Below are 24,047 nucleotides of genomic sequence, written 5' to 3'. Positions count from 1 at the left end.
GGATCTGAGCTCATTCCTCCATACAGAATCTCTCCAGATCCTTCAAATTTCAAGGTCCATGCTGGTGGACTCTCCTCTTCAGTTCACCCCACAGGTTTTATATGGGTTTCAAGTCAGGGGACTGGGATGGCCATTGCAGGACCTTGATTTTGTGGTCAGTAAACCATTTTTGTGTTGATTTTGATGTTTTGGATCATTGTCCTGCTGTAAGATCCAACCACGGCCCATTTTAAGGCCATTTTTCTGGCAGAAGCAGTCAGGTTTTCGTCTGTTGATATTTGATGGTCCATAATGCCATGTATCCTAACAAAATGTCCAGGTCCTCTGGCAGAAAAACAGCCCTAAAACATTAAAGAGCCACCACCATATTTAACTGTGGGCATGAGGTACTTTTCCATATGACTACCTCTCTGTGTGTGCCAAAACCAACTCTGGTGTTTATTGCCAAAAAGCTCTATTTGGTTTCATCTGGCCATGGAACCCGATCCCATTTGAAGTTCCAGTAGTGTTTGGCAAACTGAAGATGCTTGAGTTTGTTTTTGGATGAGAGTAGAGGCTTTTTTCTGGAAACCCTTCCAAACAACTTGTGGTGATGTAGGAGGCTTCGGATTGTAGTTTTGGAGACTTTCTGACCCCAAGACCCAACTAACTTCTGTAATTCTCCAGCTGTGATCCTTAGAGATTTTTTGGCCACTTGAACCATCCTCTTCACAGTGCGTTGAGACAATATAGACAAACGTCCAGGTGGATTTATAACGTGTGTGTAAGAGCAAGATAAGATGAAAATGTCCTTTTGTCAAAATATATTTATGGTTTCTTGAAACTGGGGTGTCAGTGTGTCAGAGTATATTATAGGCAGAAAAAAGAAACCCATACAGTTTATTTCAGTCAGTCTGCCTAAAGATATCTAAATCTTAAATGTTAAATGAGATTTCATCACAAAGTAAACATCACTCTGTGCTCAAGTCACACTGAAAAAAAAATACAAGCTTGGTGAATTGACTTAATTCAAATGCGTACATTGGTTCAGTGTGACTGAATTGAGTTACATTAACATGGTTTGTTTCTGAACTTTCCACATGATCTGAACATGTATTTTCAAAGTCCTGAATAAAATCGAACTCTGTGTTCTCACCCTGACTGAGGATCAAACACAGGTCACTGGCATTCTGCGACAGCCACGTTACCTCTGCACTATTCTACTACTTTATATTTTTAGTTGTTTTAGCATAATACCCTAGTTATAGTCCCTGTCAGTGCCTACACCCTCATGAGATTTCATAATGTAATTGCTTTGCTTTAATACTGTGTGACTTGTTCGTCCTCACTCTGCATAATTCGATCTTGTAATTAGAAACTAAGTTTAGTATAAGCAATAAAATTATGGGAAACTTAATGTTTTTATGTAAACTTTACGTTATATATTCTCTTAAATCTGACCGAATACAAGATTTTACCAGTTTGTAACCGTCAAAATGTCCATGATGCTTCTGTGCCGCAGTTGGCATGAAGTCTTTAAATGCAATTTTCTCCATTTTCACTCTGGGGTAACCAGAATTCAAAGTTCTTGATCCATGCAAAAGAGAAACATGTTTCTTAGAGGTTAGTGTTGTCTATAGTTTTATCCATATATATTATTATTGACATGCAGCCACAAAAATGTGTACTCATTGTACTGCTGTGCTGTAAAAGGAGAAAAAAAAAGCGTTCTTTGCTTCATTGGTTTGCCACAGGCATGGTTCATACAGTACTATAAAAGTACCCAGTTAGATTATTCATTATTCAGCTTGAACTTTTGTAAGCTCCCTGCAGAAACAAGCAACATGCTCTGGAACAGATTTTCTTTATGTCCTTGAATTCTATAATCTGTACAGTCTTTCTCTGATGTGTTTCACTGTTTGAAGCCTGGGGGCCATCAGCCCTGTTAATTTTTCACAATATTTGCTTGGCCCTTCATGTGTTCAAGGTGGGAATGCTGAGGTTATGTCCTAGTCGATTCTTGTTTATCAATGTGCATCTCCCCTTGTGTCTGCGTTTGGCAGATATGGTTTATTTCAGAAGCAGTTGATGCTCCTGGAGGAGGCTGAAGGAGGCTTTGATCAGTTCACACGCAGCTATAAGACCTTCGGAGCACATCGCCTGCCGGACAACAGCCTCGTCTTTAAAGAGTGGGCTCCAGCTGCTGAGGCTCTGTTCCTCACTGGAGACTTCAGTATGTATACGTTGAATATTTATTTTACCAAAAGGTTTGTAAATGAACATTTTTACCAGTGCTGAATCATTCAGTCGATCGTGTCATTCAGTCACTGTTGCTGCCTCAATTAAAAGATCTTCAGTTTACATCTTTATTTCTTGCCACTTGCCACTGGTTTCCAGTTTCTGTGTCGTGCTATTCATATAGCAGCCCAAATATATACTTTTATATTCCTTTTAGAGCAGTTGAAACAAAGCTAGTGCAACGCCACTAAACAAAAACAACCAAAAAGCCTTGGCTAGTATATTGTTTAGGTGATTATTTCGTTGAAATATAAATGAATACGTTAGAAATCCCAAAATGTGTTTGATAGCTTTGTGAAAATGAAGCCTATGAGCTGTTCTCTGCATTCCAAGTAAATTCCCATCTAACATTAGGATATTTGCAATTCTGGAAAGCAAGAATAAAAGGGGTTTGTGTACTGCCGTAGATGGAGGGGGAAAAGGTACTTCAGTCATCTCTTAAATAATGATATGTAATGACAGGGGAGCTTTTGTTTTTAAACTTTTTTTTATTTTTTTATTTTTTTTAAATTCAGAACAGTGTTTCTTTTTCTTTTCTCCTTTAAATCTGATGCCTGAATTTTGAATCTGTTACACAGAAGGACAGTGCCCTCCAATAATATTGGCACCCTTGGTAAATATGAGCAAAGAAGGCTGTGAAAAATTGTCTTCATTGTTTAACCTTTTGAGCATTTTGTTTAGAAAATTCACAGAAATACTCTGCTCTCATGGATATCAAACAATTGCAAACACAACATAGGTTTATCCACCAGATCTGGTGTAATTTATACTGTTCTTATAATATCTTTGTTTAGAACTACAAAGCATAGCATCTGCTTCACACCAAATATGCCAGACTACAGAACCAATACAACCTTAACACTCAACTATACAGCATGTAAACATTATTAGTGACCATCATGGGTATCAGTCGCTCACCTCACAGATATTTGATTAACTTTCATTTACATTTTGGTCTGCTTTAGAGATTGTTTTTAAATTATCTGTTTATTTATTTATTTCATTTAATAAACACTCCGAATATGCCAATGTGACTGCAGGGACCAACGAGAGCCGAAAACAAACAAACCCTTGTCTTAAGCAGTATTAAATCTCACAGTTTTTATCACATCCTCATGCTGAATCAACACTATGTATGCAAAAAAGCAATAAACCAGGATGTAGAACAACTTTTTTTTTTTTTTTTTTTGTTCTACATATTTACACGGTAGTTTGATAATGGAATTTAACAGTGCACTTTGACAAACCAACACATGCTAATTAGCCAGGTATTTTTACTTTGAAATGAATTTTGTCCCCCAGGAAGGGGCTGGATGGCCAGGTTGATTAATCCACAATGTTTTGATTTTATTTGTTTAATTTCTTACTTTTTTTCCCCCTTTGATTCAAATAGATGGCTGGGATAAATTTTCTCACCCATATAAAAAGATGGACTTTGGGAAATGGGAGCTGCACATACCACCTAAGGAGGACAAAACACCAGCTGTTGCTCACAATTCCAAGCTAAAGGTAAGACTTGATGTCTTGTGGGTAATATCTTCTATATTACAATAGGACACTTAATTGACCTCACCATGATTCTGTACATTAAAACCTTGTAATTGGAATAGTCCAGTTGAATCGCTTTAAAACCAGCAGGTACTATTAGCAGTGGCTTCACCCTTTATTTACTTTTCTGCACCCATCAATTTGGAATTTCGCCTAGCAATGGGATCAAGATGACATTAGCACCAAAGACTTTATTAAGTCTGCAGTGTGATGAGTCATGGTGGAAGACATGAGGTGATTGGATGGTGTTCATCAGGTCTGAGCCTGCATTCTGGCTTGTGGGTTGCAATTGTCAGCTAGAGTCAGGCAGCAAGCGATAAGAAGCAGATTCAGACCCTGGCACTTGCTTCTTCCTCAGGTTGGCCGCTGGGCTGAGGCTTGGCTGAAGGAACCTCCAGGAGAATAGGCCCAGTCCCAGTCTTTTCCAGGTTCCTGGATCTTAATGGGGAAACTTTATGCAATTAGTATTGTTTTACATTGTAATTTAGATTCTACCATGCTACAAAGATTTTTTTCAGGCCTCAGATAGAAGGTCGGTGACTTCCGGTTATTTTAGCATGCTACATTTATTACATTTACATTCATAGGATTTGGCAGACACCATTATCCAGAGCATTACAGATATATATATGTATGTATGTATGTATGTATGTATGTATGTATGTATGTATGTATGTATGTATGTATGTATGTATGTATGTATGTATGTATGTATGTATGTATGTATGTATGTATGTATGTATGTATGTATGTATGTATGTATGTATGTATGTATGTATGTATGTATGTATGTATGTATGTATGTATGTATGTATGTATATGTATGTGTGTGTGTGTGTGTGTGTATATGTATATGTGTGTATGTGTATATATACACATACACACAAGGGTTGAGGGTTAAGGGTCTTGCTCAAGGGCCCTGCTCAAGGGCCCAGCAGTGACAGGTTGGTAGTGCTGGGATTTGAACTCATGATCAGGAGTCCACTGTCTTAATCATGGAGCTACCATTGCCCTACAACAAACACTTTATACAGCATATGACCAAATTGCTTGTATTCGGATTTTATACAGCAGCAAGATTTGTGTTTATATCCTTTTACATGTGTTTTATGTTTGTGAGTACATGTCATTCACGCTCACTCATTGTTATTCTGTCTGTCATGCCATCTTGCGCTGTGTTCCTTGATTCAACCAGTGGTTTGGCTGTAATTGTGAAAAGTACAATTGGTGAGTGAGTACTTGGCGTGTTCTCCAGAGAGATGCTGCTAATGACCGAGGCGCGGTGGGATGCTGCTCTGCGGGTCACCTGCAGGGGCCAATGGGCTAGTCATTACCTCTCCATGGTAGTTGAGGGAAGGCGGCGTCAAATGAACCATCCTCAGAGAGCAAGAGAGAAAAAGACAGCGCCTTGGGGTGTGTTCGTGCTGGGAGAAATGCTCCAGCATCGATCTGTGGTACCATGCTGACTGTGCCGTGACACTGCATCTCCACAGGAAGAGAAGAGAAGAGCGAAGACTTTACATATGTTAGATTAGATTGCAGACTGCACAGCCAAACAAATACCCTCGGCTTTTTTTCTGTTTAGAGAGTGTGATCGACACTGAGGCTCAAATAATGACTAACAAGTGACACCTTTCTCTCTCTCTTTCTCTTTCTCTCTCTCTCTCTCTTTCTCTCTCTCTCTCTCCCCGTGTGTGTGTGTGTGTATGTATGTGTGTGTGTGTGTGTGTGTGTGTGTGTGTGTGTGTGTGTGTGTGTGTGTGTGTGTATATATATATATATATATATATATATATATATATATATATATATATATATATATATATATATTAGTGTATATATGCATGTATGTGTTGTCTCCTATATTGCACATTATTTTTAGATTTAAAATGAACTTTCAAGTTGCACTGGTGTTTTACTCAAATGTGGGACATTTGATCACATCCTCCCCTCTAGAGATGAATAAATTTAGTCTGGATATAAATAACTTTCGGCAAATGATGCGCCAAGGATCAAATGACTCTTATCTTTCCCTGACAAAATGCTTTGTCTTCCTCGCATTGCCAAACAGCTTCCCAGGCGTGGGTCAGATTGCACAAAGGAAATCGCAAGATTTCAACACTTTCAGTAAATGTTTCTTTAAACGACTCTGATCAGAAGAAGCATTAGACCAAAATCTTTTCTGTATAGAATTAATCATCTTTAGTCACATTGAAAGGTCAGTGTGTCAGTGTACTGAATTATAACACACACACTCACATACATTCCTTCTTTCCTTCTAGACATACAGTATACTGTATGCCCTGCCAAGATGTGAAAACGCGTTCCTATGCATCCTGGGAAACATGTAAATTTATACACTTGTTTTTCAGGCTTGGAAATAGAAAGTGGATAAAATGTCAAGGAAATAATGAGGTGCTGAGGAAGTATACAACGGAGTTATTTAGCCACTGAGATCTGTATGTGCATCCTGTATTTTCACCTGAGGAAAAAAAAAAATTGGGTAAATTGTTTGGGTTCGCGTTCCCTTTTTATATCGATACAAAGAGCTTCTGACTGATTGAGTTTATTCTGTGAGGAATCACTTCTGCCCTGATGGGATAGTATAATACAACCCCAATTCTGAAAAAGTTGGGACAGTATGGAAAATACGAAAAAAAAAAAAAAAAAAGTAATTTGATAATTCAATTCAGCCTGTACTATATTGAAAATACATTATTAACGCATTATTTGATGGTTTACTTTGTGAATTTAATTTATTTTTGAACATGTATACAAAAAAACACACATACAAAATACAAAAAAACCCCAGTGTCATTTGATAATTCAATTCACCCTGTATTATATTGAAAACAGATTATTTGATGTTTTACTTTGTGAATTTAATTTATTTTTGAAAATATATAATCTGCAGAATTGTCATGAGTTAATCATTGTACTTTTCAAACAAACTGAACAGAAGAGACTTTTCCACACTCTTGAACTCCCAGGTCAAAACATCCATGCATCCAGCTGTTGTATCGAGAGTCTTTTACCTGCTGCTGCATGTGTGGTTGCACTTGGCGTAACTTCTCATCATTTGTCACGCTCTCTAGGTGGTGCTTCACACGAAAGAAGGAGAGCGACTGTACCGCATTTCACCTTGGGCGACGTATGTTACCAAACCTGACTTGTTGGTTGTGTACGACTGGGTGTACTGGGATCCTCCTCATCCTTATGTGGTAAGTGCTTACAGTGTATTAAAACAAGGTTGATTTTTAAAAAATTTTCTTGGTTTTGGTGAAAAGACTTTAAAATTGACATTAAAAGACATTAAAATTGCAATTGCACGATGTATGAGGTTGATCCGTCAGCTGGGGTCCCACTGAGAATACATTTACAAATATGTATGTAAAGTAAATGTGAAAGACATTTGAACAAATGTAAAATGTCCTTCACAGCTACATTAATTAAACCTATCTACAGCTCTTAGAAAACAGGTGGTTGTTGTTGTTATTCTTGTTGTTTTTTTTTGTGTGTCCCAGCACATGACTCATCCATTATAGATCTACTGAAAGTATATGATTAATTGGGATAAATCATTAAAGTGTTCTTAATACCCTCAAGCCATTGGTATGGATGCTAGTTATTCACATTTTGTGTATTTGCTAATTGTATGCTTAAAAAAAATGAACCTTGTAACTTTCAACCCTGTTACTCATTCACTAATTTTCAGCAAAGGAACCTTTCAAGAAATGAGCCTGAGATGGGTCTAAGATGAATTAATGTATTTTTGTGAATGATTAAATGCATGTTTTCTTAGATTCATTGTTGAAAAATATATATATATATTTAATCAAGTTTGATTTTTAAGGTGACAAGGACTAAATGTCACCTTGGTCGTGCAATCACAATTTTTTTACTGAGCTTATATGACTGTGTTTAGATAAAAGGACCTATGTTTGTGTTGCTTATTATATAAAATGTTGATCCACATCGGTCCATTTTATCTGTACTACACCAGTGATGTTTGTATGTGTGGGGGGGAAAGCCTTGAAGTTGTCAAATTTGATATTGGCATATATAATGTATATATTCAGCTTTCCTGAACTGAAATATTTCTCTTTTACATCCGTCTCAACCATAAGTAAAGGTCTAGCATGCTGAAGTCTGCTTATCCTCAAAGTGAAAAGGGAGAAAACTGCCTAAAGATTACATTCCGACTCCAGTGTAAAACGCCAACACACTGATTTAAATCAATTTAACATGCGATGAATATAAAATATAAAACAACGTATATGGCCATGAAAACGATCTATATTTATACCCACTTTTATAAATTGTTAATAACCTATAGACGTTTTTGCATGTCTACACTGTTTTAGGGAAATGTATTTACAGTTTCTTCAAGTAGAGGTGTCCGCATATGTTATAGCCCAGTTTTGGTCGAAAGCTGATTTTCACAATGTTTTGGTTCTTTAACAGATTTTAGACACAGGAACATCTGATGATAGTTTTTTCCAGACCACATGCATCTTTAAGATCAATTTGATGTTTACTGAACCTAGTCCGAGACTCTTAGTTTTGCACATGCTGTATTTATTGGGAAACCGAGCCAAGCATGGAACATTTCACCCTTTATCCTGTGCTTTAGCATAAACATCCTCGGCCACGGAAGCCCCGCAGTTTACGGATCTATGAGTCACACGTTGGCATCGCGTCTCCAGAGGGCAAAGTGGCATCTTACAGCAACTTCACACACAACGTACTGCCTCGAATAAAAGACCTTGGTAAGACGTTTCCTTGTAAACTCTGACCACTAAATCTGTGCATTGAATAACCTTACACCACACTAACAAGCTCAGTGTCCAGGCCTCATTAGAACTTCCTGCTAATGATATAAGAGCAGCTGCTGTTTCCTCTGTATGGTTTGAATTATCGTTCAGTATTCTCGGTCAACTCTGTGCCTCCTCCAGAGAAAGTTAAGTCTGGCTTTCTATGCTCGTTTTTCTGTATGCCAGGGAGGTTATTTTCTATTTGTCCAGGTCCCTCCTTGATCACACAGGTCCTGAGTGGCAGCGGTGCTTAACCCAACAACCCTGACATGCGGAGGATGAGCCACTGTTCTATGCATTATAATGCTGGACCGACTCTTCACTCAGGACTCTATGAGCCTCTTCTCCAGGCCCTTCTGTGGGTCAAAAAGGCACTTGTAGGCTCCTGCTGGCATGTAAAGTGGTCATTAGCCTCTCTTATGTACAGTTATGCTTGTTGTGTGTAGATTTGTTTGTGTATGTGGGTTTTCAGATGGTGCTCTTGTGATTGAACAGATAAAGTGACTTTTTTTTTTTTTTTTTTTTTTTTTTTTTTTGATCATTTTAGTTGCAGATTGTTTTGGGTTTTTTTTTTTTTTTTTTATGCTTCCTGGCTTTGTTTTCAGTTTGCATGAAGTGTTCCAGGGTATCCACATGTCCTTAAATGTACTGTAAGGCCTGATGTACTGTGCCTGATCTATTTATCTATAATTTATTTAGCCAGAAAAAGACAGCATTGCCTCTTAAAGCTGGTTAGAACCAGCGTGATGACTGTGGTGCATAAATTGAAAACTTTTTCTCCCTGGTTTTGCCTGCTTTTGTAAGAAAATAATGATCTGCAAATTCATTTCAAGTTTGCCAGTCACCAACTTTGCCACGATGGAATCCCATATGCAAGATGGCAAGTATCAAATAGCAAGTAAATGCCACCAGCAGCCACAATGTCGTACATGACACTGGCGGCCCTAGCAAGTCTTCTGTAATGTCACACAGCCTTATGAATCAGGCTTGTTTCTTTTCATGATAGTTAGTGGTGGGGAAAGGGCAAGGGCAAACATGTTCTCAATCTGTAATGTTATTGGTTAATATATTTCCCTGTCTAGGTGTGTGGTGAGGTAGTGAAAAATCAAATATTACTCATTGTAATAATGCTATTGTGTCCACCACTAATATTGGCACCCTTGGTAAATACTCTGCTCTCATGGATATCAAAGAAGTGCAACTACAACATGGGTTTATAATTAAAAAAAAAAAAAAAAAAATTAAAAAAACTTTATTAAATATGTGTGCCACAATTATTGGCACCCCTATGAATTCATAGGAGAAAAGTATATTCCCATTGATATTTTACAAAAACAAAATGAACTTAAAAAAAAAATGTTTAAAAAGCATAATATGACCGCTTTAATTGTGTCATGTCTGTAGCAAGAGGTGTTGAAGTTGTTTCTATGTGAACGAGTGCATTTTTGAGCCACTTCAAAGTCTGTGTTCTGTCTCGCTGCATTTTAAAACCAGACCATACAGGAATATATTTTTTAAAAAATGTACTAAAATAATGACCAGTTTCTGTCTTTGCTTGTTGAATATTTAGTCTGTATTAATTATTTCAGTTGAGAACTGATTTCACCTGCTGGCTGTGAATACTGTACTAGTGGGTCTCTAGAGTTAGCGTTTTACTTGTCTCAGAAAGCTATAAAAGATGCCTGCGCTTCCCAGAAGCATAGAAACGTGTTTAAGAGAGAGAATGAGACGAAGAATGAGGGAGTGCCTGCATATGTATATCTGTGAGCCAAGTGAGGCTTCCTCAGAGGCTACAGCGCTGTCATCGTTTCAAAAAAAAAAGAAGAAACTTTTCTGAAGCAGCACAAAGAAACTAAGTAAAAATAAATAAATAAATAAAGCACTCTGCTCTGAAAAACAACCGTACGAGACTCTTCGATTCTGCCTCCTGAGTCTTTTACCATACAGTTTCAAAGACCTGTCAGTGAGAAAGCAATATGACTAGAGACTGTATTCATGTTTCTGTACTAAACCAGGCCAAGAGGGCTCTACATGACCCCATAAGTCATCCCTTTACTGTGTCCCAGAGGCCACAGCCTGTCTATTGCGTCTCCAGATGTAGTAAGTTTATCTGTCAGAGAGTTGCGTGGGATCGAGAATATTCAGTGGAGGATGTTTTCTGACTAAAAGTGTGCCTATATGGCCAGTGCCTCAAAAATGGTTCTGCTATCATTCTACTTTACAGCAAACCACTAACCTTCACATTAACATTTGTACTGTTTGTAGTGTAATGAAATTGCTACAATTTGATCCATTTTATCCATTGTAATCTTAAAAAAATGTCCTATTTGTATTATCTCGAGCATGTTTGTGTCTCTTTATTTTCCTTTTTGCAGGTTATAACTGTATTCAGCTGATGGCTATCATGGAACATGCCTATTATGCTAGCTTTGGATACCAAGTCACAAGTTTCTTCGCAGCATCCAGGTAAACTTTATGTATTGCAGTGCTTTTTGCTTTCTTTTTTTTTTTTTACAAGATGGCATAGCCCCTATGTGCTCATGGTGAATTTAGTTATGTTTCTTGCCCAGATGCCATGCAAAGTGAGTCAGGACATAAGTTTGGAGCTCAAAATGATGCAGACCATTAACTGGTCAAGCACAATCGTCACAGACTCTCCCTGATAATGTCTTTGGCTAGAAACACTGTTCTACCAGAGCAGCACTCTTCTGAAAGACTGTGAAGGTTTCAGATGACATTTTTTCAGGCAAATCAGTCATGGCAATTTTATTATACAATTGGTTTCAGATGTTTTCTCCACAGTAACACAGAAATGTGCTGCTGTTGCTATTTAGCTTCACTTTACATTTTGTTCCCTTTTATCCATATAAAGTCTTCCATTGTCAAATAGACAGTGAACTTTGCCGGCAAAGAGTTGTGACATTGGATACTGAGTCATGCTATGCTATTTAATTCTAGATCAGGGTCATCAGTTAGATTTGATATTGGCCTCACACCTCACACAAATAATAAAGTATTTATAATGGGTACCAACATTCATTGCATGATTATTACATAACATACTTGCCCTGTACACCCTACATGTCATGCATGCCATTTGATATTCATTCATTCTTTTGTCTTCAGTAACCACCTTATCTTGTTCAGGGACTTGGTGGATCTGGAGCATATCCTGGAAATAGTGGGCATGAGGCAGGGACACACCATGAATTGGGCATAGGGCACTCTGTACAGAAACATTCATTCATACCTACAGTCCTGTGAAAATTTATTATTTATTTATCTATCTATTTATTTATTTATTTATTTATTTATTTTAATACATATTTGGACAAGCAAACATTTAATCCTTTTTTTCAAACAGTGCTTATTAATAAAGTTGATACTTTGTAGTAATTTTTACAATTGAAACTAGCAACAACAAAAAAACAGATCAGTCACATGGAAAAAGTAAGTATACCACTACATTTATCACACCTTCAAATACATGAAATTAGAATCAGGTATTCAAGATTGGGTGCCAGTGATCAGAACCTGCTTAGGAAGTGCAGGTAGAAACGTGTCTTATTTATACTGCTCTCATATCTCGTGTCTGGTGTTCCCTTTGCTATTGAGGTGTGAGGTGTCATCATGCCAAGATCTAAAGAGTTCTGTACGGCCTTCAGAAAAAAGGTTGTGGATGCCTATGAGTCTGGCAAGGGATTTAAAAAGATCTCCAAATTATTTGAAATACATCATTCGACTGTAAGGAAAATCATCTACAAATGGTGCAGACTTCAAACGACTGCCAATGTGTCCAGGACTGGCTGTCCCAGCAAATTCAGCCTGTCTGATGCAAAAAGAAGTCTCAACAAGAACCCCAAAATTTCATCACAGGATCTGTTAGTAAGTCTTGCAACTGTTGGTGTCAAAGTGCATGCTCCTACAATCAGTAAGAGATTGCACAAATTTAACCTGCATGGGAGCTGTGCCAGGAAAAAGCCTTTGCAAAACTACAGTTTGTCAATGAGCATAGAGGCAAAGACCAGGCTTCTTGGAATAATGTGCTCTGGACAGATGAATGAAAGATAGAGTTGTTTGGTCACAGTAACAGCAGACATGTTTGACACAGACCACAGACCGAAGACCGCTTTTCAGGAGAAGCACCTCATACCAACTGTTACGCACGGTGGTGGAAATGTTGTGGTTTGGGGTTGTTTTGCTGCCTCAGGGACTGGACAGCTTGTGGATTTGAATCCTATTGAAATGTTATGAGGGGATTTGAAATGGGCAGTATATACAAGAAAACCCAAGAAAAAGAGTGGTCAAAAATTCCAGCAAGCTGTTGTCAGAGGCTGGTGGACAATTATGCAAAACACCTACATGAAGTTCTTGACAGTACTAGCTTCTGAGCTTACTTTTGCACTTACTGCACTTACTTTTTCCACAGACGAATATTGCATCTGATATTTCTGTTGAATTTGTTCAAGTATATCAACTTCCTTAATAGGCACTGTTTCAAAGACGATCCAATGTTTGCTTGTCCAAATATGTCAAAAAAGGCAACGATCTCCATGGGGTGTATTTATTTTTTTCACATGACTGTATGTGGAATTTAGTGTTCCCATTCCACCTACCACCATGCTTTTGGGAGGTGCAAGGAAACCCACATGGAAAAACCGTATGTAATGCAAAAATACTCGAGTAAGATTAAAACGTAATCCCCATTAAAGCTACTCTTACAAATAAAATGTATTTAAAAAGCCACTGCTGACTTGCATGTTCACACCACAATGTGGGACTGAGATGGACATGATGTTTGATGGTTAAAATAGTTCAGCCCTAAGGATGTACCTTTTGCTTTTCAGTACTACTGACAATCTCTCCTCACAGTTTTTCCAGATAATCGACCTAACAGCACTCATCATTTTCCATCTAAAAGCTTTCTTTCTGTCCTCACTGCAGGAAGTATTACCTATATATAGTCTACATTTCAGTAGACCCTGCCAATATTCAGTACTTTACATTTGATTACTTTTACCTAATTGTAGTGGAAAAATTTGTTGGAACATGGCTTCGGCTGCCATATGCTGATGCCAGTTTTGGATGCTTACCAATAAATCTGGCCAGTATTGGAATTCAGAAGTTCTAGATCCTGAGTATTTAGACTATTGTTTAGCTCCTTTGTCCAAGAGCTAGGAGTGCTAAAACAGCAGAGCCTTTATGTAAAATCACTTCTTCTGCCAAGAGTAGCTCTGCATAATTTGTCATGTACTGCTAATGGCATCCCGTAACACACATATTCCAATTTCACTATTCTTCCTCCATTGAGACTCTTCACTTTTCACTTCCTTTATGCTTTACACATATTCATTATCGATAATCATGAGTATATTTCTCCTACGAACTGTGTCTTAGGTCCTACAACTGTGCCTTAAACAGTCCTGGGAGACTCTGACGGGATCCGTTAATCTACCTGTAAATACATTTGGCGTTAATCCCAGAGAGTGGAGCACGGCTTAGATAAAGGAAGATCAAGCAGGGATGCTTCATTTACACCCACGAATTCGCCAGTCATCTCAGCTAGAGGAGAGAGCTTAAAGCCAGAGTGTAATATATACAGAGTAATTTCACCCATGATTGATCTCTCATGGCCATTTAAAAAGTGCGCCGGCTGGATGCTGGGAAGCGAGGGCAATGTCACTGTGCGTGGCTTTTTGCCGGTGGTGGGGGAGGAGGGGAGCGATGCGATGATAGCCCAAAGGACGGTTAAGCCTTCAAGGAGCAATTACACAAGTGGGATGCATAAGGAAGTGTCAAGTGCACTCCATCTTGCACTTTCCTCTGCAAAGAGCATCACACTTGAATAAAAAATGCGACCTCCAGTCTGTCATTGTAAACGGCCTGATGTGGTTTTTATTGCTGGTGGATTTGTTTTGGTTTCCGAAATGTTAAGGATACAGTTTGAGATGGGAAATAGTTTACACAATTGAGTCAAATATTATATATTATGTACCAAACATGTAGACACGTGCAAGTGTCTTTGCATAGCCACAATGTTTTAGGGAAATGGTTACTGTCCTCGAGGCTTTATATTTATGGTTACAGTTCCATGCTTATCATTTAATAACTCTCTATTTATTGTGGGCTACTTATTACATTGCCTTATTACTGTAGAGTCTTATCACAGCTTTGCCTGATGAGCACTCTAGTCTTAATCTGAACTGTCTGTTCCTCTAGTCGATTCGGCACTCCGGACGAGCTGAAGGAGCTTATCGATGTGGCTCACTCTATGGGCATCATGGTGCTTTTAGATGTGGTCCACAGCCACGCCTCCAAGAACACAGAGGATGGCTTGAACCGCTTTGATGGCTCTGATTCATGCTTTTTCCACAGCGGAGAACGGGGAGATCATCCTCTCTGGGACAGCCGACTGTTCAACTATTCCAGGTAGGTTGTTTTTTGTACTGAAGGCTATGGTCCAGAAACATACACTTTGTGAATAGTGCTCTCATATCGGTTGTTTTGTATTGACTGACACATACAGTACATACTTACCTGCACACAAACATATATATATATATATATATATATATACACACACACACACACACCAGCACTTTGTAGATGTTGCTGGGGTAACAATGTATAGTTGCGTAGTGCAACTGCAGAATTAATGGCACCCGTCATAAAATTAAATAAAAAAATGCAGTACTTGTGGAGGATAATGTACAGTTTTATTTTATGGGGCCTTCATGGATCGGACTTGTTTGTCCAGCGCATCGCACAGATATTTGATCAGTTTGAGATCTGGGGAATTTGGAGGCCAATTCAACACCTTGACCTCTTTTTCATGTTCCTCAAACTATTCCTGCACAATTTTTGCAGTGTGGCAGGGCGCATTATCCCGCTGAAAGATGTCACTGCCATTAGGGAATACCATTGCTAAGAAGGGGTGTACTTGGTCTGTAGGTGGTACGTGTCAAAGTAACATCCATATGAATGCCAGGAGACTCAAGGTTTCCCAGCAGAACATTACCAAGAGCATCACACTGTCTCCGCCGGCTTGCTTTCTTCCCATATAGCATCCTAGTGCCATCTCTTCCCCAGGAAAGTGATGCACATGCACCCGCCTGTCCACATGATGTAAAACGTGATTCATCAGACCAGAACACCTTCTTACATTGCTCCAGGGTCCAGGTCTGATGCTCACATGCCCATTGTAGGCACGTTTGTTGGTGGACAGGGGTCAGCATGGACACTGACCGGTCTGTGGCTCATTGCCAGCATGAACCTTTTCAGCAGTTTGTGCTACAATAGCTCTTCTGTGGGATCGTACCAGACGGGCTAACCTTCACTTCCCATGCACATCGGTCAGCGTCGGGTGCCTTTGACCCTGTAGCTGGTTCACCGTTTGTCCTTCCTTGGACAACTTTTGGTATGTATTAACCACTAGATACTGGGAACACCCGACAAAACCTGCCTTTGGAGATGTTCTGACCCAGTTGCCATCTTTTTTTCACAATTTTACCTTTGTGAAAGTCGCTCAGTTCCTTACACTTGCCCATTTTTCCTGCTTCCAACACATCGACTTCGAGAACTGATTGTTCACTTACTGTCTAACATCCCCACCCCTTGATAGGTGCCATTGTAACAAGATAATCAATGTTATTTCCTTCACCTGTCGGTTTTAATGTTATGGCTAAATGTAGCTTAGTATGAACTTTTGCTTTGTCTAGTACTTGCTTGTTTGTTCACTTTGTTCACTCTGTATTCTTTATATTGTGAATCATGATTTTATGGATCCTCATATTAGCTTAAAGGCCCTTGGCACACCACATGGGGAAAAGGTTGTGATGGAGTTTGATGCTGTTTTTATAATAGACTAGCATTGTGTTTTCCTTTCCACTTTCATTGTTCAGTTACGTAACCACAGTTAGCCATGCATCATTTCTACTTCTTAAACTCCCACAGCCCTCTGTACGTGTATGAGCTGTGCTTCCAGGTCGTGTGCGTGTGTGTAATTAATAATGCTGTATGGAATTATGCCGGCATAATTAATTCTCCTCATCAGCATTTTTGTTTGCTTATGATCACACTTTTATTTCTGCTTATCTGAAGCAGTGCAATGTTCATGTAGATTGTTTGAAATGTTTAAGAATTTGTTTTGTTTATGCACAATCATGAGTCTTCTGGTTTGAGAGTCATTTTTCTTAAAAAACGGAAACAAAGGAACACCAGGACGATGCTGAAAAGTGCAGCACTGGCGGCGTAGATGCTTGTGCTCTTCTGTTATTGGAGTCCATTAGTTTCAAATTCTCTGATATTACATAATTCTATAGTCCATTTCCACATGAACGGTAGTGTTGTTAATAATTGGCTACTTTAAATTGGGAGGTATCTCAAAAGTTTGCTTATACCTTTTAAGTAGAGAACTTTCAATCAGGTTTTGATCATCTTGCATATCATCTTGCTGGCTTTTAGGCGAGTTCAGCCTGAAATGTCCTTTTACCATTTTAATTTCATTACCAAATGTCATAGCATAAAAATTATATAAATTATTGAGTAACTGAGCATATAGTACATACTATGTACATACTCTGCATCTTTAACTGCAAAGTTAATTCCATGGGCCACCACACAACATGATTAAACTATTAAAATCTTAGGCTTCAGTGTGTACAGTGATATTTTACCTATTTATTGGAGCCATACAACTTTTTATTTGTGAACCTTTGACCAACCGAACACATTTTTATTAAAATTGTCATTAGCTCCAAGTTGATGCACTATTTGGGCAAAAGTGTGTGAACACCTGACCATCTCACTGTACTTTTTGAACATCCCATCCAAAGTAGCTGTTATAATAACCTCCAAACTTCTAGGAATGATTTCCACTAGATTTTGGAGTGTGGCTGTGGTGATTTGTGCTCATTCAGTCACAAGAGCACTCGCGTTCTTTCACTCCAGCCTTGGAAAACCATGTCTTCATGGAGCTTGCTTTGTGCACAGGGGCATTGTCATGCTGGAAGAGGGTTTGGGTCTCTTAGTTCCAAGGGACATTGTAATGCTACATCATACAAAGATGTCCTATACAATTGTGTGCTTCCAACTTTGTGGCTCACAGCCAAATGTGGGTGTGATGGTCAGGTGTCTTTTGGCCATATAGAGTATTATTTATAGACCTGTTTGGAGTTTAGGCTTGGATTAAACCGGTCAAACGCTAAAAACTAAATAGTAAATATAGTCCCTTCTGAAACTATTGGTATGGTAAGGGCAATTCAATTGTTCTTGCTATAGACTGTAGATATTTGGGTTTGAAATCAAAAGACGAATATGAGAAGAGAGTTAAGAATGACATCTTTTATTTCCTGGTATTTACATGTATATGTGTTAAAAGACAGAACATTTTGAACCACCCAATTTGTAGGTGAGCAAAAATATTGGAACATGTGACTGACAAAGTGTTTTTGTTACCCAGGTGTGTACTGTTAGACTGATTGTTTAAACAATAAATAGCTAAAATAAATAAATAACATCTACTCTTGATTTTAGCCTTCAGTTTCATGTGTGAAGGCTGCATCTCTTGCTAAAAAGGAAAAGCCAACATGAAGATCAGAGAGCAGGTTTGTTTGAAGTTGAGAAAAGGGAGAAAATCAATCTGAGCCATTGCAGAAACATTGGGCATAGCCAATACAACAATTTGTAATGTCCTGAAAAGAAAAACACAACTGGTGTACTGAATAACACTGAATTTGTTGGGCCAGGAAAAACAAGAACAGCCCATGATGGAACCATTGTGAGAGCTGTGAAGAAAAAACTGAAAACAACAGTCAGTGATATCACCAACAACCTCCACGGGGCAGGGGTGAAGGTATCATAATCCACCATTCGAAGAAGACTTCAAGAGCAGAAATATAGAGGCCATACCACAAGATGCAAACCACTCATGAGCAGTAAGAATCAGAAAGCCAGATGAACCTCTACCAAAGGCCAAAGTGTGGAGAAAGAATGGATCTGCTCATGATCCAAAACATACAAGCTCAGCTGTGAAACATGGTGGAGGTAGTGTCATGGTTTGGGGCTGCATGGCTGCTTCTGGAACAGGCTCACTAATCTTTACTGATGATGTCACTCATGATGGTAGCAGCAGAATGAATTCAGAAGATTACAGGAACATGTCGGCCAGTTTACAGAGAAATGCATCCAAATTAATCAGAAGCAACTTTATCATGCAGCAAGACAAGGATCCAAAACACACTGCCAACTCAAAAAAAAAGGCAACAAAGGAACACTCCCCCCCCCCCCCCCCCCTTTCACACAAACAACTGAAAAAGTCTGCAGTAAAAGCCTGTAAAAGAATCAAAAAATAACAAACCAACAATTTTGTGATGTCAGTGAGTCTCAGGCTTGATGCAGTGTTATTGCAAGCAAGGGATATGCAACCAAATATTAAGTGTTACTTACTTTAATTTACTTCAATACTTATCTGTTACTATACTTTTGCTTGCCTAAAAATTAGGTGTTCTGATACAAAATGTTCTATGTTTTATGCTTTTTAACACCAGATCTAAGCACCAGGAAATAAAAGCTGAAATCCGAACCTTTCATCTCATATCCATCTTTTGATATCAAACCCAAATGTTTTTCGGTGTATAACACAAACAGATGAATTGGCCTTGCTATAGTTTCAGATAGGACTGTATAATAGCTGTGATAATGCAGGGTTGTGATTTCCAGCACTATAACAAAATTATAAAATCATTGACCCTTTGACTATGTTTCACACATCCCTGGGGGTCTCCAGATCACTGATTTACAACATATACAACAACAACAAAAAAAAGCCCAAATCTTGATTTTGAGCAGCTGCACTTAAACTGATCAGTGATGTACGTTAGACGAGCGTGAACAGTCCAGGCCTTGCGAATTTAGTTATAGTTTCCTTTTTAATTGGCAGTTTTTTTAATCATAAATTTGTCTAGACTGCTTCCACTCAGCATGCTAAGAAATTAGTTTTTGTTGTTGTACTCGTCTCATTTTCACTTCTTGTCCCATAAGACTGAGGTGATCAACTCATGAAAGTTGTTTTGCTGTCAGCTCGGATCCCATGCTTAATTAAGATGGGTTTCAAAACAAAACCTGAATGCATCTTCAAGTGTTAGTGTTAGAGGTGTGAGAGAGAGAGAGAGAGAGAGAGAGAGAGAGAGAGAGAGAGAAAAATTGGATTCACAGCAACTAGGTGACAGTTTTGTATATTGTTGCTTAATTTAATGGTTGCTGTTTTTTTTTCTGAAACCTCTGTTTCAGTTAACATTAAGGGATACAATGGGGTCAATCATTCCACATACAGTGATGGTTTAAATTAGAGACACAAACTTAATTGTGCTATAATGTATTGAACATTTCTGTGGAAAAAAACCCCCAACATATTTAAAGATTTTAATATTGTATATAAAGGTCAAAAACGAGATTTATAAAGTATGTATTCTAAAATAATGCAGTTCTTCAATGCTTGCATGGTTTGTGTTGCACGTGAAGATTTGCATGTTTTTTTATGAAGATTTTCCATAAGAGTGGAATGCGAATTTATTCTGAAATCAACAATGGTGAGTCGCTTGGTAACACCATACATTTAAAACGGGTATTTTCAAAAATGTGGAAAGTCTGTGTAGACTTTAATACATGTAAATACATGCTTTAACACCATGAACTGTACGCATGAAGTGGGCAAGGCTCAATATGCTTTAAAAAAAAAAGAGGTAAAATTACTTATTGCATATTGATCTTATTCAGGGGCATGGTGGCTTAGTGGTTAGCATATTTGCCTCGAATCCTGCCTATGCCCTGTGTGCGTGAAGTTTGCATGTTCTCCCTCTGCTTCAGGCTGTTTCCACCACTTACTCCAGTTTCCTCCCTCAGTCCAAAGACATGTGTTGTAGGTTGATTAGCATTTCCACAGTGTGTGACTGTGTGTGAGATTGTGCCTTGTGATGGTTTGGCTCCCCGTCCAGGGTGTCCCCTGTCTTGTGTCCAGAATTCCCTGGGGTAGGCTCCAGGCTCCCCCATGACCCTGTGTCAGATAAGCAGTATGGAAAATGGATAGCTGGTCTTATTCAAATAGTGTAGCAGTAGAGGTTAGCTTGCTTAAAATATGTTGGTGAAGAATGTCTTCTAAAGAGTATTCGAGTGAAAGATTTATACATATGTTGCTATGAAACATATGTTTGTGCCAATGATATTCAGGTGTTGCAAATAGGTAGCATGTGAATGTTTGTTTTTCTGTGGGACTGGGTTGATGGGTTGTTGTTTACAGGTTGATCCACAATAATTAGCCTCCTGATTAAGAGACTAGCATACAATGGATATAAAAAGTCTACACACTCCTGTTAAAATGGCGGGTTTTTGTGATTAAAAAAAAAAAATGAAACCAAGCTAAATAATGTTGATACGTTTCCTTCTGTCAACGTATAAAAATTGAAGTGAAAAACAAATGGAAACATTTAACAGTTACATTTATATGGTATTGGGGGGTGTTTGGATTTGAAATCTCCTCAACCATGGTGTGTAGCATCCGCCTGGGTGATGTGACGGCAGCCATAGTGAGTAGGCACAACTAACCATCGGTCATTAATCGATCGCAGATCATGCTTTAGGGTTGCTTTTCTTCAGCCAGAACTTGAGTTTTTTTCAAGCTTTAAGGAATCATGAATAACTACAAATACCAGGCAATTTTAGTGCAAAACCTTCAGGTGTCTGGTAGTAAGCTGAAGATGAAAAGGTAGTTGCCCTTTCAGCTTAACAGTGAAAGCATACATTGAAATCATCATAGGAATGGTTTAACCAAAAGAAGATCAATGTTTTTGAATGACCTAGCCAGAGCCCAGACGTGAATCCCACTAAGAATCTGTGGGTGACCTGAAGCAGGCTGTGCACCAGAGATGTCTTTACAATTTGATGGATCTAGAAATTTTTTTTTGCAAGAAAGAGTGTGAAAATATTACAAGATAGTCAAGATGTGCCATGCTGATAGGCTCTTACCCAAAAAGACTGAGAGTTGTAATAATATAAAAAGGCGCTTCAACAGAGTATTAGTTTAGGGGTGTACACTCATGCAACTAGATTATTATAAGTTTCTTCTTCTTCTTCTTATTATTATTATTATTATTATTATTATTATTATTATTATTATTATTTCCATATTTTCCCAAAAAATGTTTCTGATTGTATTTCACTTTATTCATATACTTTGCAATTTGACATTAAAGGTGGGAAAAGTTCTGACATGATTTATCTTGCTTTCTTCTTTTCACAAAAAGCTGCCATTTTAACAGGGGTGTGTAGACTTTTTATATCCACTGTAACTCAAACATTTCGAACTGTTAACTCTGTCTGTGAGTAAGTCATTTGTTAGATAACTAGTTGTGTATTGCCATGTACACTGTTATATTAATTTGCTTCATCCACCAGGGGCTGGACTGTTAATCATCCGGGGCTGAGCCCAGATTCTTCTCCATCAAAAAATGTTTAAAAACGTACTTCTAAATAGACTGCTTCCATGCATTTTTTTTTTTTCCAGCTCAGCTTGTAGTGTATGGTTTTGTTTTATGGAAGCTGAGGTAACTTAACTGTCACTGTATGATATGAAGAGGAAAAAGTTGGATTTATCATAAAACCTTGGGTGTATCATTTGTATGGGTTTAGCTGTTACAGTGCCATGCAAAGTACATTCTTTCCTTATGCTCTGATCATGTTCACGTAAACTGGAATTCATATAGACATTTACACACCTTGTTTTCCTGCTCAGCATGAGAGGATGTTAGTGTTTTAGTTTCAACCCTTTTATTGGTTAAAATGAATAAATAAATAAAAATATCGGCGTTTATCAATGTTCTCCCTCACTCTGACTATGAGCTAGCGTTTGTCAGAATTGAGAGGTGTCAGCCAATAAGACACGAGTCTGATTGGTCTCGCCTCCATTCACTGAAGATATCTTCAGGGCTACAGCCCTTAATGCCCAGGCCAGGTTGCGCGCTTGTCATCCACCACAGTTGTTGCATTAATAGCAAATTATATGGGCCCTAAAATGGCACTGCCCACACTATGATCTCAATTAAAACTCTTGTGCACACTTCTTTTAACAGTAAGACATCATTCAGTCTGTGGGGTCATACTGGTGTGCTGTCTGCCCTAGCTCAAATGTATCCAACTGAAACTAGACTGTCAGTGAGAGAAGGTGTGCAGCTCTTGCTGGAAAGTAAACAAACCAACGGTCATTTGTACAAATCAACATAACTGTTCTACTTTCATGTCAAACTAAGAATTTTAGTGACAGGCAATGGAAAGAAATTGATTTTACATACTAAAATATTTATCATGGCCCACCCATACAACACACACACACACACACACACACACACACACACACAGAAACAAATTTGCACCACTGACTGTCCGTTGTTTTTTTGTTGTTGTTTTTTTTTTAAAGTTCTTATAGATTATAGTAGTCAAAAATGTATATACCCCACTGTAAAATTTCTAAACATCACTATATAACCTTTGCTGAACAATGATTATATATTCAGTTATCCCCCAGTGATTGAATGAATGGGAACTAAACACAGGAAAGAAAAAGGGTTCTTCAAGAATTCTTTAAGGATTCGTTGAATAATTCACCAGGAATCAATGGGGCAAAAAAGCACAGTTGACTGCTGGGTAGGTATGGTCCAAGCCTTTAAAGGTCTATGTTAAGACGTGTACGTAATGTTCAATAACCGAATAATCTGCTGCCATGATTAAAATTTCCACTGTTTTTTAAAATTATTTTTTTTTAATTTATTTTGATTTATTTATACTTTCTAGGATTGACTTCTGTCACTGACATCTCTATTATGCTTTTTCTTTTTTCTATTCGGGTGTTTCGTGTTTTGTACGCAATAAGAATTCATAATATCACCAAAAAGGATTCGTTGAATAATTAAGGGTTCTTAGCCTCCTAAAAGGGTACCACGTGGAATCTTTTATGATAATGAAACACACTGTTATAGGGTTCTATATTGAATCTTTAAGGCTTTCCCCAGGGCGCTATGGAATTGGTCACAGGAATTCAGTGAAGCGTGTCGTTAGGATATGCTTTACCACATCATACCTAATTTGCATAGAACTGAGAAAATCTCAATTTAAACATTGCTTGCTGCTGTCTCCACAATCACAGCTCTGTGCTGTGCACTTGCATAGCAAATTAATGGTTTCCTTCCTTTGTCACTTGCTAGTGTGACACCGAGTTAAGCACATTGACTGATGCTGGGTTAGACGGCTCAACAACGTGTCAATCAAATTTGCCAAAGCTGCAGGCTGTTGTGTTGATGTTATTGATAGGTGTTTATTCACTCTTCTAGCATCATCATCACAACACTGAGGACACGGCTC

At 38.3% G+C, this 24,047-nt stretch overlaps 1 protein-coding gene across 2 annotated transcripts in view; it reads left to right on the top strand.

Annotated features, from left to right (window-relative positions):
* gbe1b (glucan (1,4-alpha-), branching enzyme 1b) overlaps nt 1-24,047 on the top strand; it is a 138,626-nt gene that overhangs the window by 22,225 nt on the left and 92,354 nt on the right. For both annotated transcript variants that reach the window (XM_047161562.2, XM_017490921.3), the window contains 6 exons: nt 2,043-2,212; nt 3,671-3,786; nt 6,921-7,046; nt 8,459-8,594; nt 11,015-11,105; nt 14,859-15,068. In XM_047161562.2, the coding sequence (XP_047017518.1) occupies nt 2,068-2,212; nt 3,671-3,786; nt 6,921-7,046; nt 8,459-8,594; nt 11,015-11,105; nt 14,859-15,068 (824 nt within the window). In that variant the 5' untranslated portion in view covers nt 2,043-2,067. The remainder of the gene's footprint in view (nt 1-2,042; nt 2,213-3,670; nt 3,787-6,920; nt 7,047-8,458; nt 8,595-11,014; nt 11,106-14,858; nt 15,069-24,047) is intronic.

This window comes from Ictalurus punctatus, chromosome 17 (genome assembly GCF_001660625.3).
Source record: "Ictalurus punctatus breed USDA103 chromosome 17, Coco_2.0, whole genome shotgun sequence".
In the NCBI taxonomy this organism is placed as follows: Eukaryota; Metazoa; Chordata; class Actinopteri; order Siluriformes; family Ictaluridae; genus Ictalurus; species Ictalurus punctatus.
This window is presented reverse-complemented; position numbering and strand designations above follow the sequence as displayed.